General features: G+C 48.4%; 1 protein-coding gene across 1 annotated transcript in view; it reads right to left on the bottom strand.

Annotated features, from left to right (window-relative positions):
• The window catches only part of LOC128406087 (BCL-6 corepressor-like protein 1), a 52,012-nt gene extending 38,089 nt beyond the window's left edge, over positions 1 to 13,923 (bottom strand). The window contains exons 1-3 of the mRNA XM_053373130.1: positions 11,530 to 13,923; positions 2,364 to 2,502; positions 1,373 to 1,453 (exon numbers count right to left, since the gene is read on the bottom strand). Of these exons, the coding sequence (XP_053229105.1) occupies positions 1,373 to 1,453; positions 2,364 to 2,502; positions 11,530 to 13,878 (2,569 nt within the window). The 5' untranslated portion in view covers positions 13,879 to 13,923. The remainder of the gene's footprint in view (positions 1 to 1,372; positions 1,454 to 2,363; positions 2,503 to 11,529) is intronic.
• Between the last annotated feature and the right edge of the window lie 4,406 nt (positions 13,924 to 18,329).

Here is an 18,329-nt window from a genome sequence, read left to right as displayed (position 1 = left end):
ACCTAGGGCAGCTCTGACAATATGGATTTGTTTGTTTTTTTGTTTTGTTTTTGTTGTCTTTTTTAGTTTTCGAATGTTGATTTTTGTGAGTTGTGTATTGTTATCTTTTGATATCTTTCGGGTTGTTGTTGTTGTGTGGAAAATACTAATAAAATTCATTTATTTAAAACAAACAAACAAACAAAAGATTAAAATACAACATTAAAATTCAGCCTCATTTCAGTAGAAACTCAAATCAAAACTTTTTGGGGATAAAAACGTCAAATCTTCAACTATCCAACTATCCAGACTGGTCCTACGTGGGCCAGAAAAAAACCAGGGCAGTCCCCAAATAGGAGTTCCATCACAGAAGGAGAAAGGAAAAATGAAAGAGGGAGAGGGGATCAAGTTGATTCCAAGCCAAAGGCCAGGCGGAACAACTCTGTCTTACAGGCCTTGCGGAAAGAAATCAGATACTGCAGGCCCCTGGTCTCATGAGACAGAACGTTCCACCAGGCCGGAGCCAGTGTTGAAAAGGCCCTGGCTCTGGTTGAAGCTAATCTGACTTCCTTAGGGCCTGGGATGTCTAGGGTGTTGCTATTTATGGACCTTGAGGCTCTCCGTGGGGCATACCGGGAGAGGCAGTCCCGTAGGTATGATGTGGCCGCTCTCCTCCTCCGCCTCCTTGCAGCTCCACAGCTGCTGAGTGGCATCCACTTGCAACAGCATCCCCTGACCCTTGTGCAAGTGGAAACTGCTCTTCTCTGACCGCGACTGCTCTCTGTCTTTGCAGCCGGAGTGGGGGGAGAGGTGGTGGGATTTTCTCAGCCTGCGATGCCTCAGGGTGAGTTCATCCTCTCCCTCGACATTCTCTTCTTCCTCTTCCACCGGCAGTAGAATCTCCTGGCCACACTCCTCCAACATGTTAACAGAAGAGCCTCCCATGCTTCCTACAGGAAGAAGGAAAGGAAAGGACCCCCCCCCACTCTTGAATCAGAATTAAGCACTACACCTCGGGATCTCAGCTTTAGCAACACCTCCCTCTTTTGTGCCCAATTTTTCCTCTCAGAATCCCCTAATATATAATTCATTTCACAAGTAACAACAACAACAAAACAATTAGCAAATCCAGGTGCTGATTTTTCTTCCAAATTCACTCTGAGGAAGAGACCTGTGTAACTCAAAAGCCTGCACACTTGGTTTCAAAATTAAATTGACCCAAAGCACAGATATTGCTTGTCTCTTTCTGTATGGTTGTTTAGGGACTGGGGGACCAAGGCAGCTAAGCTAAGAAGATTTTACACAACACACAAGCATATGTTTCAGACAGACCACAACTCCCTGAAAAATAGCCAGGTTCCCCTACCCCAGGTTGAAGGAATCAGCCACTCACCTGACTGGCTGTATGTGCGGCTGCTCAGCACCACAGGAATGAAGTCCCGGAAACTGTTCTTTGATTTCTTCTCAACAAAAGCTGAGGAGGATTGTTTGGTTGGGGGGAAAGAAAAGAAAAAAGAAGAGAGCTCTGAAAACTAAACTGCCATTTGGAAAAATACAACTATTGGTCCAGGGAAACTGTACATCTTCCGTCCTGCCCCCATCCCCAGAGATCTTAGCCACGAGCAGGTGTGAAGCTGGGAAAGTGAGCCCACAAACCCAAAAGGGGATTTTCAGACACACAACTCGAGATTAGGGCACAACAGATCAAACTGTGCATGGGTTCAGTCATTCAGTCTGCTCTGTCCCACTTCCACATTAATCGGAAAATATACTTTAAAATTTTCATTTCTATCCTGCCCTTCCTGTCACCTAAAATACACATTTAAAACATATTTTGGTACTCCCCCCAAAAAAAATCTTTATTTATTTATTTATTTTTAGCTACGAGCTGTATTGCAAAATTTGAACAGCTGCAAAACCCAAAGGACAGTTGTGTTCTGATTTGCATTATCATCAGCTTGTACCCTCATGCCCAGCTCAGCAGGCAAGTGGTCCTGCCGTGGTTGCACAAACAAAAACTGAGGTAGATGACATTGCAAAAAAATTAAATAAATAAAATAAAAACCTACATTTAAGTTATCTAATAGGCTTGATGTAGGTACGCTACTGTATTTTAAGGAAGCAAGCCAGAAATTCAGAGAACGGGCCTCATATATCCCAGAGAGGGTGGACAGAAACTCCTCACACTGCAGGTAGCAGCTCTGCCCTTTAAGGGTGGCTCACACCCATTTTGATCATCCCTCTCTCAAGAGGTAGGCAAAGATGGACTGTGCCCAGCAGAGAGAGACCCTTGCTGGCTACAGGACCAGCGTAAAAGAGTCTTCCATGGATGTTGGACACTTTTAGGAAAGGCAATCGTCAGAGCGCAGACCCGGCTCCTGTACCTTCTTCGCAGCTGTGCCCATGATGCCCTGGAGCTGCCTTCCGGCGCTTGCGCTTCACACGAGGTCTGCCATGCTCCTTTGTGGAGCCCGACTGGCTCTCCTGCTTGCTGACCTCGTGGGAGCGGTGATACTTCCGCCACTGTGGATACAGAAGAGACACACTGGCAGTGAGAAGAAGCAAGAGGTCTTTGCCAGATTTGTTCCACGTTATTTTTTCCATGTTTGTACCCCGCACCATGGATCACTGCCTTGCCATGGCAAAGGGGCTTGAATAACTCAGAGAAGCTATGAGCTATGCCATGCAGGGCCACCCAAGATGGACAGGTCATAGTGGAGAGTTTTGACCAAACGTGATCCACCTGGAGCAGGAACCGGCAAGCCACTCCAGTATCCCTGCCAAGAAAACTCCATGGACAAAGACAACAGGCATATAAAAGTTATGATGCTGGAAGATGAGCCCCTCAGGTCAGAAGGCATCCAACATGCTACTGAGGAAGAGCGGAGGTGTAATGGCTTGGCTCTCCCACAGAAGCGAGAAACCAGCAGTAATTATCTCAGGTTTATTGCTCAAACACAAAAATCACTCCGGAGCTCCTTCACTCCATGTCTGACTCCAAGTTAGCAGTTGCCAAGTCTAAACTCCGCCCCTTCCTCTTCTTCCAACAGTGGAAAAGACCCTTCCGCTTCTGTTCTTTTTCCCTCCTCTTACTGACCTTTTCCTGCCTTCGAGTCTTTCGGTTAGCTATTCCCAGCCTCTCTCCTGTTCAGTTTCTGTTAATTGATTCTCATGAAAACTTACAGATTCTGGCTTCACACAATTAACTCAAGGCAGTGTCAATTTACTCTTGGCAGAAAGCCAAGGTCTGCTTGACCTAGAAACTACTTACTCTGATTGGTTAACGACCAGCACTCAACTCTGTTATCTAGGAATGCTAGCACAGTTTGGGTTTGGTGTGTTAGGAGTAGGAGTGCTGTGTATGGTTAAGAGAGAGAGAGAAAGAAAGGATTTATTTTGCTTTGTTTTGTATGCAGAAACTCTGCTGGTTTTATTTTTTCCTTTTAATAAATCCTGTAAATAGTTATTCTGAGTCTAGCTGACTAGTCATTTCCACCTCAACTAGCTTCTTCGCTGTGCAGGAAAACTCTGCTACGTTTGGGCTAAAGCCATTAGAGCTATGCCTGATACTTCAAAGTTCCATGAGGTTATGGGTATCGTGCTGCCAGCCTGAGTTGTGGTGGTGTCAGCATCAACGGTGTTGGTTCCAGTAGTTCCAGAAGTTGTTGTTCCTGTTGGTGCAGCAGATGGACACTGGCTGGTTCCTGACTGTTGTGAGCTGGTGACGCAGTGGACACAAGGACAACAGCTGCAGCGTGTGAGTGCTGGGTGCTGTGGTTCCTGTTTTCTCTCTCGGTGGTCGTGAGTAGCTGGTTCCGGGTTCCAGGGACATCGCTCTCAAGATGGTCTCACAACCAGTTCAGATGGCTTTTGAGCGTCTGAATGACTCCAATTACTTGCTGTGGTCGGAACGCATGCAGGCAGTGTTGCAGAGGGATCGTCTCTGGCAAGTGGTGAGTAAGTTTCCTGCGAAGCCTGATGATGAAGACCTCGATAAAGACCAAAGAGCAAGGGCCACAATTGTCTTGGGGCTGGAAGATTCCCAGTTGCCGTATGTGAGGGGAATCAAGACAGCTAGAGGTGTGTGGCAAGCACTTAAAGAACTCCATGTGCGTGAGACAGCAGTTTCCAAGCTGTTCATTCGCAAGGCATTGTACAAGGCAATGTTACAGCCTGGGGTTACAATGCAGGAACACCTACACAGTTTACAGTTAAAGTTTGCTGCGCTACAGGAAAGAGACTGTGCGTTAGACCAGCAGGAGAAGGTGGCTATTATTTTGAGTTCTCTCCCGGAAAGCTGGGATAATTTAGTTTTGTCTCTAGAAGGCATACAGGAGCGTGATTTATCAATCAGTTACGTTACTGGGCGTTTGATTGAAGAATGGCAGAAGAGGCAAGAAAGGTCGTTTGCTACAGAGGCTGCTACAGGCAGGTGAAGCAAAAGCAGCGTACCGGTGAGGAGTCAGCGTTTGCTGTTAGGCGTTGTTTCCGATGTGGGTCTTCAGCGCATCTAAAACGACAATGTCCGGAGTTGGTCAAGTCTCAGTGGCCGGTGCAGGAGCAGAGACGAGATCAGCAGCAGCAGCAGCGCAAAAAGAAATTCTTCAAACGAAAACAGTCGGCTCAGCTGGTGACCACCGAGGTCAAGATTGCTGATGAGAAACAAGCTGTCTGGGTGGTCGATTCGGGAGCGTCTCGGCACATCGTAATTTCAGATGAATTGTTTGTTTCCAAGAACTCAGCACAGCGCAGCCAGGTGGCTCTAGCAGACGGAAGTACTTCCGAAGTGATTTTGGGGGGTGCAGTTTTTGTTCCTTGTCTTCGTGAATGCCTGCAAAATGTACTTTGTGTGCCTTCATTAAGGAGCAATCTGATGTCTGTAGATTGTTTGCTAAAAGCTGGGTTTAAAGTGCATTTTGAAGAAGACAGTTGCATTATTAAGAAGGCTGGTGAGATTTTAGGCACTGCTAAGTCAGAGGGAGGCTTGTTTTGGCTTAAAGCAGGATCTCAAGTTGCAGCAGTAGTCAGTAAATCTCAGCCTGCAGTGAATAACAAAGCTATACATGACAACTGTGTGCACTTATTGCATAGGAAAATGGGGCATGCTGGCTGGAAAAGTGTACTAAAAATGTCTGAATTGGCTGATGGGGGTAATTTAAAGAGTTGTAACTGTTAGGATATTTCCGTTCCACCTTAAAAGGGAGCAGGATGTTTGTATAACAGCCTGCGCATTTCCTGTCTCACAGGATGTTTATGTTGTCTGTTCCTTTCGTTTTCGGCTGTTTTGCCTGAGCAGTCGGAGCAGACGGTCATGTCTTCTCATGTTCTGACCTACGCCAAATAAAACCTGTAAATATGCTGTTCTGCTCTCATGCTGTGCAACTTTTTGCTGTGTGAATTCTGCTGTTAGAGTGTGCACTAAGCCTGAGGCTTAGTGTCGCTAAATTGCTGGAACTGCGTGACTACGGGAGGTCGATGGATCGTCCGGCACCGAGCTTGGGGGCTCAGATGGACTTTATCTCCCTGGCAGTATCCCAACAGTAACAAGTACCTTGATTGTAATATTTATAAAAAGGTTAAAACCCACAGAGTCTCTTACCCCAGAAGTGACAGAGTTAGTGAGTCACCGCTACAGCTGGTTCACATGGACGTAATTGGTCCATTTGCTGTAAGCAGGGGTGGATCGCGTTTTTCATTAACAATTGTGGATGACGCCACGCGTTACTCTTGGGTTTTTCCCATGAAGAATAAGGGCGACGTGTTCACTAAGTTTAAAGGCTGGGTGGCATCTGTGGAAAGATTTCTGTCCATTAAACTCAGAAGGATTCAGATGGACAGAGGTGGTGAATTTATGTCAAATGCTTTTAGAGATTGGTTACAAAAGCGTGGCATTGGGCATAGAAAAACGAACGCTTTTTCCCCAGAGGAGAATGGCGTTGCAGAGCGAAAACACAGATCTTTACAAAATATGATGTTTGCCATGCTTGATGATGCTGATTTGCCCATGTCTTATTGGGGGGAGAGCATGCTCACCGCGTGTTATCTCCAAAATAGGCTCTTTCATCAAACAATAGGTACAACTCCGTACTTTAAATTGTTTCAGAAAAACCCCAAAATTGACCATTTGCATGTGTTTGGATCAAAAGCCTGGGTATTAATTTCAAAACAAATGAGAAAGAAGGGAGATCCTAAGACCAAACAGTTAGTGTTTGTGGGTTACCAGGAGCTGGGAAAAGGTTTCCGCTTTGCTGAAGGGACAAATGGCATTGTGATCTCCAGGAATGCCAATTTTTGTGAACATAGTGGCTGGGAGAGACTACATGCCAATACTGAGGTTTGGTTTGAACCTTCCCAGGAGCTTCATGACTCTGAAGGTAAACATAGAGAATCAGAGTCTGAGGGGGAGGAAAGTTCAGATAAGAGCTCTCAAGAAAGTGGAATTAGCCAGAGACCAGTTGCTAAGCAACAAAAGAGAGGTCGTAGTTCTGAGGAGGAAAGTGGGTCAGAAGAAAAATTTTCTCCCAGAAGATCTAAAAGACAAAACAAAGGAGTGCCTCCGGTGCGTTTTTCTCCAGATACTGCAAATGTGTTTAGTGTAATTGCAGAGCCCAAGAGTTTTCAGGAGGTGTTAAAGCTAAGATTGGTGTTTAGAGCTTTTTTATCTTCTGCTTGCTCTCTGCTCTCTGAAGTTCTGCCACTCAGCTGCCCCTCCTCCCTCTCACATTCCAGTCCGCATTCCAGTGTCCTTATCCCCCTCGGCTTGCTTAGATTCCCAGCCTCTGTCAGCTCCGGAACAAAGCTGACAGCAGGACAAGTACAAGTAGATTCAGAGCTGATGAAGCGGCTGGGCCAAAGCCGAAAGGACGCTCAGTTGCGGATATGCCTGGAAGCGAAAGGAAAGTCCAATGCTGTAAAGAAAAATATTGCATAGGAACCTGGAATGTAAGAACCATGAACCTGGGTAAGTTGGATGTAGTCAAAAATGAGATGGCAAGAATAAATATTGACATCCTGGGCATCAGTGAACTAAAATGGACGGGAATGGGCGAATTCAGTTCGGATGACCATCATATCTACTATTGTGGGCAAGAATCCCGTAAAAGAAATGGAGTGGCCCTCATAGTCAACAAAAGAGTGGCGAGAGCTGTACTGGGATGCAATTTCAAAAATGATAGGATGATCTCGATACGAATCCAAGGCAGACCTTTTAACATCACAGTAATCCATGTTTATGCACCAGCTACTGGTGCTGAAGAAACTGAAATTGACCAATTCTATGAAGACTTACAACACCTTATAGAAGTGACACCAAAGAAGGATGTTCTTCTCATCATAGGGGGTTGGAATGCTAAAGTAGGGAATCAAGAGATAAAAGGAACAACTGGCAAGTTTGGCCTTGGAGTTCAAAACGAAGCAGGGCAAAGGCTAATAGAGTTCTGTCAAGAGAACAAGCTGCTCATCACAAACACTCTTTTCCAACAACACAAGAGACGGCTCTACACGTGGACATCACCAGATGGGCACCATCGAAATCAGATTGATTATATTCTTTGCAGCCCAAGATGGAGAAGCTCTATACAGTCAGCAAAAACAAGACCTGGAGCTGACTGTGGCTCAGATCATCAGCTTCTTATAGCAAAATTCAAGCTTAAACTGAAGAAAGTAGGAAAAACCACTGGGCCGGTAAGATACAATCTAAGTCAAATCCCTTATGAATACACAGTGGAAGTGAGGAACAGGTTTAAGGATTTAGATTTGGTGGACAGAGTGCCTGAAGAACTATGGATGGAGGCTCGCAACATTATACAGGAGGCAGCAACGAAAACCATCCCAATTAAAAGGAAATGCAAGAAAGCAAAGTGGCTGTCCAACAAGGCCTTACAAATAGCGGGGGAGAGAAGGCAAGCAAAATGCGAGGGAGATAGCGAAAGATACAGGAAATTGAATGCAGATTTCCAAAAAATAGCAAGGAGAGACAAGAAGGCCTTCTTAACGAGCAATACAAAGAAATAGAGGAAAACAACAGAATGGAAAGAACCAGAGATCTGTTCAAGAAAATTGGAGATATGAAAGGAACATTTCGTACAAAGATTACCATAATAAAGGACAAAAGTGGTAAGGACCTAACAGAAGCAAAAGACATCAAGAAGAGGTGGCAAGGATACACAGAGGAATTATACCAGAAAGATATGGATGTCTCGCACACCCCAGGTAGTGTGGTTGCTGACCTTGAGCCAAACATCCTGGAGAGTGAAGTCAAATGGGCCTTAGAAAGCTGCTAATAACAAGGCCAGTGGAAGTGATGATATTCCAGCTGAACTATTTAAAATTTTAAAAGATGATGCTGTTAAGGTGCTACACTCAATATGCCAGCAAGTTTGGAAAACTCAGCAGTGGCCAGAGGATTGGAGAAGATCAGTCTACATCCGAATCCCAAAGAAGGGCAGTGCCAAAGAATACTCCAACTACCGCACAATTGCACTCATTTCACACACTAGCAAGGTTATGCTTAAAATTCTACAAGGCAGGCTTAAGCAGTAGGTGGACTGAGAACTCCCAGAAGTGCAAGCTGGATTTCGAAGAGGCAGAGGAACCAGAGACCAAATTGCAAACGTGCGCTAGATTATGGAGAAAGCTAGAGCGTTCCAGAAAGACATCTACTTCTGCTTCATTGGCTATGCAAAAGCCTTTGACTGTGTCGACCACAGCAAACTATGGCAAGTTCTTAAAGAAATGGGAGTGCCTGATCACCTCATCTGTCTCCTGAGAAATCTGTATGTGGGACAAGAAGCTACAGTTAGAACTGGATATGGAACAACTGATTGGTTCAAAATTGGGAAAGGAGTACGACAAGGCTGTATATTGTCTCCCTGCTTATTTAACTTATATGCAGAATTCATCATGCGAAAGGCTGGGCTGGATGAAACCCAAGCCGGAATTAAGATTGCCGGAAGAAATATCAACAACTTCAGATATGCAGGTGACACAACCTTGATGGCAAAAGCGAGGAGGAATTAAAGAACCTTTTAATGAGGGTGAAAGAGGAGAGCGCAAAATATGGTCTGAAGCTGAACATCAAAAAAAAACCAAGATCGTCGCCACTGGGCCCATCACCTCCTGGCAAATAGAAGGGGAAGAAATGGAGGCAGTGAGAGATTTTACTTTCTTGGACTCCATGATCACTGCAGATGGTGACAGCAGTCACGAAATTAAAAGACTCCTGCTTCTTGGGAGAAAAAAATGACAAACCTAGACAGCATCTTAAAAAGCAGAGACATCACCTTGCCAACAAAGGTCTGTATAGTTAAAGCCACGGTTTTTCCAGTAGTGATGTATGGAAGTGAGAGCTGGACCATAAAGAAGGCTGATTGCTGAAGAATTGATGCTTTTGAATTATGGTGCTGGAGGAGACTCTTGAGAGTCCCATGGACTGCAAGAAGATCAAAAGTATCCATTCTTAAGGAAATCAGCCCTGAGTGCTCACTGGAAGGACAGATCCTGAAGCTGAGGCTCCAATACTTTGGCCACCTCATGAGACGAGAAGACTCCCTGGAAAAGACCCTGATGTTGGGAAAGATGGAAGGCACAAGGAGAAGGGGACGACAGAGGACGAGATGGTTGGACAGTGTTGTCAAAGCTACCAGCATGAGTTTGACCAAACTGCGGGAGGCAGTGGAAGACAGGAGTGCCTGGCATGCTCTGGTCCATGGGGGTCACGAAAAGTCGGACACGACTAAACGACTAAATAACAACAACAACAACAACAACATCCCGCACCTCCAGCACTCCCATGTCCCCAGGGCTGTTTGCAATTGAAATGAAACTTAATAAAACTCTGGAACCGAAATGCTAAGAAGATCCAGCAGATTTTTAAAAAGCACAGCAGTGACATCACTACCCCAATCTGCTTAACAGGTAAAAAAATAAATAACTAAAATTAAAACAACCTGGGAAAATGGAAAAGGACTTAGCTGGTGCTGAAATGACATCAAATCAGGTGCCACCTGGGGAGAAGTGTGTTTATATATATATATATGGGACTCGGGTGGCGCTGTGGGTAAAACCTCAGTACCTAGGATTTGCTGATCGTAAGATCGGCGGTTCGAATCCCCGCGGCGGGGTGAGCTCCCATCGTTCGGTCCCAGCTCCTGCCCACCTAGCAGTTCGAAAGCACCCTTAAGTGCAAGTAGATAAATAGGTACCGCTTTATAGCGGGAAGGTAAACGGCGTTTCCGTGTGCGGCGCTGGTGCAGCTTCGTCATGCTGGCCACGTGACCCGGAAGTGTCTTCGGACAGCGCTGGCTCCCGGCCTCTTAAGCGAGATGAGTGCGCAACCCTAGAGTCGGACACGACTGGCCCGTACAGGCAGGGGTACCTTTACCTTTACTTAAGTTTGTACCTTTGTATATGTTTGTGTGTGTATGTATGTGTATATATATGTGTGTGTGTATATATATATATGTGTGTGTATATATGTATGTACACACACACACACACAAACACACAGGGGAATACCTGAAAAGGTCTCTCATTGCCCTTATTGCCACTCACTTAGCCTTTGAAGGGCAGGTCACCCTCAGAAAGGCTACAGAAGTGAACTTCAGTCACAGTGGTATGGAGGAAGACAGTCTAAGAGATAATCTGGGTTCCAAGCCATGCAGGAGCTTTAAAATGATCAGCACGGGCCACTTTGAACTGAACTCTGAAAGGAATCAGAAGCCAGGGCTTCTTAATGGCTGTGTCTCAATCAAGCAGCTGCTGGCAACAGGGAACACACTTGGGGCAATTAAAACAGACCTGCCCTAAGCCATATGACACAACCAAGTGCCTCTGAGCCTCTTCTGATGTCACATGCTCCATCTAGCTGCACAAAACAACCTCTGATGCAAGTAAAGTCTAACACAGGGGAAAGCCCAAGGCATTCTGGTAAGGTTGGAACCACCAGACAAAACCAGAAACGCTTCCAAGACCACATCTGGGATTCACACATCAGCTTCACCTCCAACACAGAGATTCAACCTGGCTACATTTTTTTAAAGTATAGAGGACAAACTACATTTTAAAATGTAATATCAGAGGCATCTCGTCATGTAATTATTTTCCCTGGATCCGTTCTGTCTTTTAGGTAAGATACAGTGAAAATAAGAAACTGAATAAAAAATAACCAACCAGGACATTCGTGTAAACAATGGACACTGATCCTAATAGTGCTCTCATGCAACAAACAAGCACTTCTCATGAGGGAGAGTCACAAAATAATTTAAGATGCACAGTGGTATCACATGAAATTCCTGGTTCTGTCTGCTGTCCAGGCAAGATTCCTTCCTGTAGTATTGGAAGCAGCTCTGCAGGAACTCCATCAGCACTACAGGAGCTTACTTCCAACATCTTTCAATCCTAGTTCATCTTTTTCCTTGTCCTCAGCAAGAAACTAGTCCTCCCGGAGGACTCCCTAACCCTCAGCCCAATCTCACCCATGCCACCCCTCAGATGCTGCTCCAGGAAACACTGGGTGTGAGCCCTGTTTTCACATCAGGGCAAGTCACTCACCTTGCGGGTGTGCAGGTTCTGGCTGTCCGATTTGCAGGGAGCCTGAGATTCCTTACTGCCCCTGCACTTCTGCTTCTTGTGGGTCAGGCGGTCTGGCCCGTCATGCTGCCGCTTGGACTTGCAGGGGAAGCCCTCTTCCACTTCAGTGTGGGCCACCCCCTTGAGCTTGGCTTTTGGAGGGCTTCTCGAGGCAGCCCCAGCATGCAGACAAGCGGCAGAGGTGATCAGCACCTCTGGCTCCACTCGTTCCTTCTTCACGCGGCTGAGATCAACCTGGTGCACACTGCGGAGAGGGACTTCTGCCGCCAGCTGATCCCGAGGTACGTTGCTGCACTTCCAGTCCTTGCGCTTGCTCCCTGGGAGAGGCGTCTCAGATGTCGTCCGCACACTTGGCTGGCTAGCTAAGGAAAGGCCATGAGATAGGTAGGCAGCCAAGACCTGGTTTTTAGGCTTGGCATCCCCGGGGCACTTGCGGCTACAGCCCTCTGGGGGAGCTTTGGGCTGCGGGGTGGCCTCTGCTGCTGAGTCAGCCTCGAGTCTGTCAGAGTCGTATTTTGGAATGAGACCCTCGGAACCCCTTGTGTCTGGGAGACTGGTCTGAAGAGCTGGTGAGATGCACAAAGGGCTGGCAGTGTTCAGCAAGGCTGCCTTACAACCCTTGCCCTGAGAGGGAGCTTCGGGGGCTTTCTGGACCACTGCGGAGGACTCTATCAGCTGCACACCAGGGAACGTGGCCAGCTCACCTGCACCAACTGGCTTGCAGGGGGCAACTTGATTCGGGCACAGCTGCCCGGCTGCTGAGATGCCGATGGAAAGCAGAGGGCCCTGATGGTAAGGCGACCACCCCAAGGGCAGCAGCTGGGGGCTGGCAGGCTTCCCGTTGACTGAGCACCAAGGGTAAATGCTTCCCTGGCTGGGGCTCCAAATGGCAAGCTCCTTTGAAGGGTGCAACTGGGCCCCTGGGACACCCCAGGCATGAAGGAGCTGCCTTGCGGAGTCAGGCGGCCCCTCTCCACCACTCTTCTTCCCGGGAGGCAGCCCGCCACTGCGAGGCTCTCCCTGGTCAACAATGGAAATGAGCTCCTTCTTGGCGAGATGGCGGGAGTCCCTGCCAAGGCAGGTGCCAGAATCCTTCCCCAGCAGCACGGAAGCTGGGACTGGGTTGGCCACCCCAACGTAGGTGCCTGGGATGGTGCTGATGAGGGTGGTCGAGTTCTTCACCCAGGAGCCCTGCTCCCTATTGCGGAGGAACTCCAGGAAGATGACGAAGGGTGACGTGGTGCCTGGGCCGCCAATGGCCTGAGCTACCCACTGAGGCTTGGAGAAGACTGTGGTGAGCAGTGCTTTGCCATTGGTGTGCACCGGGGTCAACACAGGCATCGGGGCCATCTTTCGCTGGCTCAGAGGAGGCAGCTTCTGGTGGTTTGACTTGGCGGAAAGGTCAAGGGGCATCTCGCTACATTCAGGGGAGACCATCTCATGCTCCAGCTGTGGGGGGGATTTCAGTGGGGAGATGGAGGCCAGGATGCCCAAGGGAAGCTGTTCTGGGCCTGCCGGGCCCCTGGCAAGCACGCTGGTGGCGACTGACAGTGGCACAGTGCTGGCACCTGCCGCTGCCGAGGCAGGCGTGCTAGGCAAGAGGTCCGAGCCATCGACAGCAGAGGAGGGTCCAGTGACCGCAGGGGTCCTGCTCTCCCCTGACGGGGCAGGGCAGTTCAGCTGGCTTGTCTCCACAGGGGCCACTTTGGGATCTGTGGCCAAAGGCCTAGCCACGGAGAAGGCATACGGGTAAGAGCAGAGCTCAGAGGGGGAGAGAAGACTAGGCAGGCAGGGGTCTTGTGGGAAGGAGGGCATGATAGGCAGAGCAAGAGCAGAAGGGACCCCAAGCAGGCTCGGAAGAGGTGGGAGGTAAACCAGGGGCTGGCTGGGGGTGAGGACTGCTCCGGGTGGGAAGGAGAGGGCCATTTTTTGCATAGCAAGGGCCTGAGAAGTGGAGAAACAGATGCTTTTCAAGGTGAAGGTGGCTGGGGCAGAGGTCAAAGTGCTGCAGCTGTTGGTGGCCATGGTGGCGGCAGCCTTTGTGGCAGCTGTAAGGGTTGTGCCAGCAGCTGCGGTGCTCTTCTCCTTCCCTGGATACTCGCTCTCCAGAGCCTTTGGGAAAGCAGGGGAGACCTCTGCCGCCTCCTTAGCAGACAGCCGTGCACCGTCCGGGCTGCCACTGCTCTCTGGCCTTGTGAGCCCACCCTCCCTAACTTTGCCTGGGTTGGCATCGCTGCCCTTCAAGGCCTTCTCATCACAGTCTGGCTCGCAGGGCTGCTCCTTAAGTGTAGGTTCAAGTTCCTCTTCCATGGTGCCCTCTGCCTCAAACCCTTGGGCACTGCCGCCGCTACTCGAGACTGCCGTGTGCTCCACCTGCAGCAATGAGGGAAGGCAATTGCATTAATAACATTATTGTATAAGCACAATGCTGGTGTTTCACATGCAAATTATATCAGGAATCCTAAAACAGGTTAGAAATCAGTTTCATTGTCTCCACGTTGCTAGGGAGCCAAGGCAGAGTGACTTGCCTAAGGCTACCTAGAATCAACAAGGGTGATCCACACCTCCACCTGGTACGCCAGGTGAGACTCTACCTACCTTCAGACTGTCTCATCAAAGTAGTGTGCGCCCTGGTTATCTCCCGCTTGGACTACTGCAATGCGCTCTACATGGGGCTACCTTTGAAGGTGACTCAGAAACTACAACTAATCCAGAATGCAGCAGCTAGACTGGTGATTGGGAGTAGCTGCCGGGACCGTATAACACCAATCTTAAAGGATCTTCACTGGCTCCCAGTGCGTTTCCCAGTACAATTCAAAGTATTGGTGTTGACTTTAAAGCCCTAAATGGCCTTGGTCCAATATACCTGAAGGAGCGTCTCCTGCCTCATCATTCAGCCTGGACACTGAGGTCCTCCTCTGAGGGTCTTCTGGTGGTTCCCTCACTGCGAGAAGCAAAGTTACAGGGAACCAGGCAAAGGGCCTTCTCTGTAGTTGGGGCCGCCCTGTGGAATGCCCTCTCATCAGATGTAAACCGAAAGTAACTTCACACACAAAGAACATTCCCCATATGTGAACAAAACACACCTCCCAGTGGGCAGGACGACACATAGAACTATTAACCCTGTAAGCTCTGATTCTCCTCACACTCCCTCTCATTCTGTACACTGGGGGAACTGTAAGTACAACCACTTACCCCAAACACAACCCTTCACAGAACTCCCCATGACGCTGGAAGCTCAAAGGTTTAGTAAGCCCATCTGCCAGATTCTCCTGACTTGGACAGTACTTCAGCTTCACCAAGCCTGTCTGGACACTCTGACACACATTCTGGAAACGTATGTCCAAATGTTTGGTTCTGGACTTAAACTGTCCAGACTCTGCCAACTTCAAACAGCATTGATTGTTCTCCCAAACAGTGATGGGCAGGCAACAATCCCCACAGATCTCTTAGACCAAACACCGGTAAAATTCTAGTTCCCTACAGAGTTCTGATGGCACACTGAACTCAGCTTCAGTAGAGGAAAGTGCAATAAGACTTTGCTTTTAGGACTTCCACCCAACTAGAGATTCCCCAAACTTCACTACCATCCCAGACACCGATTTCCTGTCTCCAAGATTTGCCCAATCGCTGTCAGTCCAGCACGTGAGCTGTGCTTCACCCTCAGCTGACAGTTTGAGACAGAAATCTTTGGTATTTTGCAGGTAACGCAGCACCCTCTTGATACCATTTCAGGCACTCACACTTGGCTTTGTAGCCTCCCTGCTGAGCAGATTGGTAGCAAATGCTATTTCTGGTCTGCTCCACTGGGAGAGATAAAGCAAACTACCCAGAGCTGACTGAAAGATCTCAGCGTTTTCAAACTCAGCACATTCCCCAAGCGGACTGTCTTTCACGTAGCTTGTCTCCATGGGTGTTCTGACCCCTGCACATTCAGACATCCTGAACTTCTCAAGCAACTTCTCAATCTTGCCTTTCTGACTGAACAAAAAGCTTCCATCCTCAGACCTATCTATCTGGACACCTAGGTAAACCTTCACTGGATCAAGGTTTTTGAGCTTAAACCTTGCACCTGTTTCCCTGTCTGTGCCACATGGACGATGTCATCCAGAAACACCAAGACCAGCTCCTGTGTCTCTCCTGACCCTTTCAGGTACAGGCAGCTGTCTGCCAGACTTCTCTGGCAACCCATGCTCTGCAGAGCATCATTCAGACACATGTTCCAATTACTGGCCTATTGTTTCAAGCCATAAATGGACTTGTGTAACTTCCACACTACATCTGGCTCATTGCCCTCAAACCCTGGAGGAGGTAGCATGTACAGATCCTCCTTCAGGTCTGAGTTCAAATAAGCAACATCCACATCAAAGTGATCCACATGATGACCTCTTTGTGCAGCTACTGTTAAAAGCATGCACAGTTTCACTCCGGGAAGTAGGAGCATACACTTCAGTGTAATGCAGCCCCTTCTGCTGCGTGAACCCTCTGGCCACTAGCCTAGCCTTGTACTGTGGTTCTCCAGTCGCTGTGGGTTTAATCCTGTAAACCCAGTGACAGCTCACGGCCTGCTTGCCTGCTGGCAGCTTCGTGGTGGAGAACACACCTAAAGACCTCATTGAGTTCAACTCCTTTCCCATTGCCTCTTGCCATTTCCTGGCTTCTGCTTCAGGCAACTGTTGAACTTCCTCAAAACTCTCTGGTTCGCACTGCACCAAACCAACCCACACACTAATGACCTCAAACCTCTCGGGTGACTTACCTTTAGTAGTGTGTGTGTAACGCCTTAGCACTACTTCAGGTGCCTCCTCTGACCCACTGGGGCCAGCTAGTGTAGTGCGTCCTTGTCATCAGAAGACTCCACCTCAGACTTACCGCGTCTTCTGAACTTCTGCACTGGACTGGTGGGAGATGAAGGTGCACTCTGAGGTTCTTTTTTAATAGCCTGTGGAGATGCCCTTCCCTGTTCCTGCTCCTGGTCAGGGACCAGATCCTCAGCAGCAGGTTCAGTATCTACCTCTCCCTCCTCAGCAGAGTCAAACAGACTCTCTGAGAGAATGTCAGGATTCCCATGGATGCGTGTCCATGCACTCTGCTCACAGAACTCAGCACTCCTGCTGACTAGAACCCTTGACTGATTGCCTTCTGGATAGGCAAATCTCCAGCCCTTAGTCCCTGGTTCATACCCACAAAAGATCATTTTCCAAGACCTTGGGCCACCCTTCCTGCGTTGGGCCTTTGGCACAAGAACCCAAGCCTTGCACCCAAACAAATGGAAAAGATGCACCTTGGGCTTCTTACTGTGCAGCAGGAAATAGGGCATGTTCCCTACAACTGAACTGTATGAGCGGTTCAGCGTGAAGCTTGCAGCTTTCCACGCTTCCCCCCAAAAGCGCTGTGGCAACCCTGCATCAAACAGCATGGCTTCTGCCACTGCCTGCAGTGTTCTGTTCCGACGTTCTGCAACCCCATTCTCCTGTGGAGAATTTGCGACTGTCAGCCTGTGGTGTATCCCTTTCTGGCGAAAGAAACCCTGCAAAGCAGACCCAGGGAATTCCCCACCGCAATCTGATTGAAAACTACACACCCTCAGGGGGAATTGTAGTTCCACTGCAGTGATCCTCTCTTTTACCATGTTGGCAGCTTCACTCTTGTCCTTAAGAGTTATCAACCAACCATTTTGGGGGAAATCATCAATCAGAGTGAGAACAAACCTAGCTCCGCCCAGACTTGCAACTGGCATAGGGCACATAAATCTGCATGGACCAGCTCAAAAGGTTTTGTGGTTACCCTGTCAGAGGTAGGAATAAGTGCACGTTTTAACCTTAGCTTTCTTGCAAGCTCTTCAACCCAGGAACTTATCACATGCCTTTATTTTGCATCCCTCAGTGCATTCTGGCAGCTTCTTGACATACCCCCAATTGCTGTGCGACATTCTCCTGTACCACAAATGCTGACACATATTGTGAGTGGGAACGTTAGCACACTGGGCTTGTGCTGTCTCAGTGTCACCCTTACGTGCTTGAGGTGTTTCCAGAACAAAGAGCCTTGTTCTGACATTCAACACTAACCAGGTGCTTCCCACCCCTGGAAATAGAACAGACATCATTTTCAAATCTAACCTTATAGCCATCTGTAACAAGAGAATAAACAGACAGCGGACAACATTGCATTCCTGGCACAACATAGGCTTCCAGTTCCGCCTGTAAAAAAGGAACAAAGGTATTTCCAACAGTCATTAGCTGACTCTGCGACCCATCTGCAAGTGTGACTGCTTTTCCAGTCGAAACAGCTCTGCAGTTTCACATTCGGCCACCAGAGAGCAGCAGATGATGACTGGCACCACTGTCGATGATCCAGCGCAGCATGCTGACCTCACTGGAGCTGTCTATCATCATCGCCATAGATGCAGCAAGATGATGCAAAGTGCTGTCTCTCTCACGTCCTCTGTCACGTCCTCTCCTCGCGTTCCCACGCTGGGCTCCCCCTCTTATCTGGTTGCCATGGGAAACAGCCTTGGAGGCATCCTGTGCAGATTCCTTTGCTCTCCTTGGACACTCTTGATGCAGGTGTCGATCAGAGCCGCAAACAAAGCAATGACACACAGACTTCCGGTCAGCGCCAGCGCTTAATGGCGGATTTTCCCCGGAGTTCCCGAGGGAGATCTGCTTCGTGGGTTCGGGTCCTGCGGCTACGGCAGAGCGGGGACCCTTAAAAATCACAGGCGCGAAGCCTGTGAACCGGAGACTCGGTGGGCACCATTG

This window comes from Podarcis raffonei, chromosome W (genome assembly GCF_027172205.1).
Source record: "Podarcis raffonei isolate rPodRaf1 chromosome W, rPodRaf1.pri, whole genome shotgun sequence".
Lineage (NCBI taxonomy): Eukaryota > Metazoa > Chordata > Lepidosauria > Squamata > Lacertidae > Podarcis > Podarcis raffonei.
Note: the sequence above shows the minus strand (reverse complement) of the source record. Positions and strands in the feature narration are given on the sequence as shown.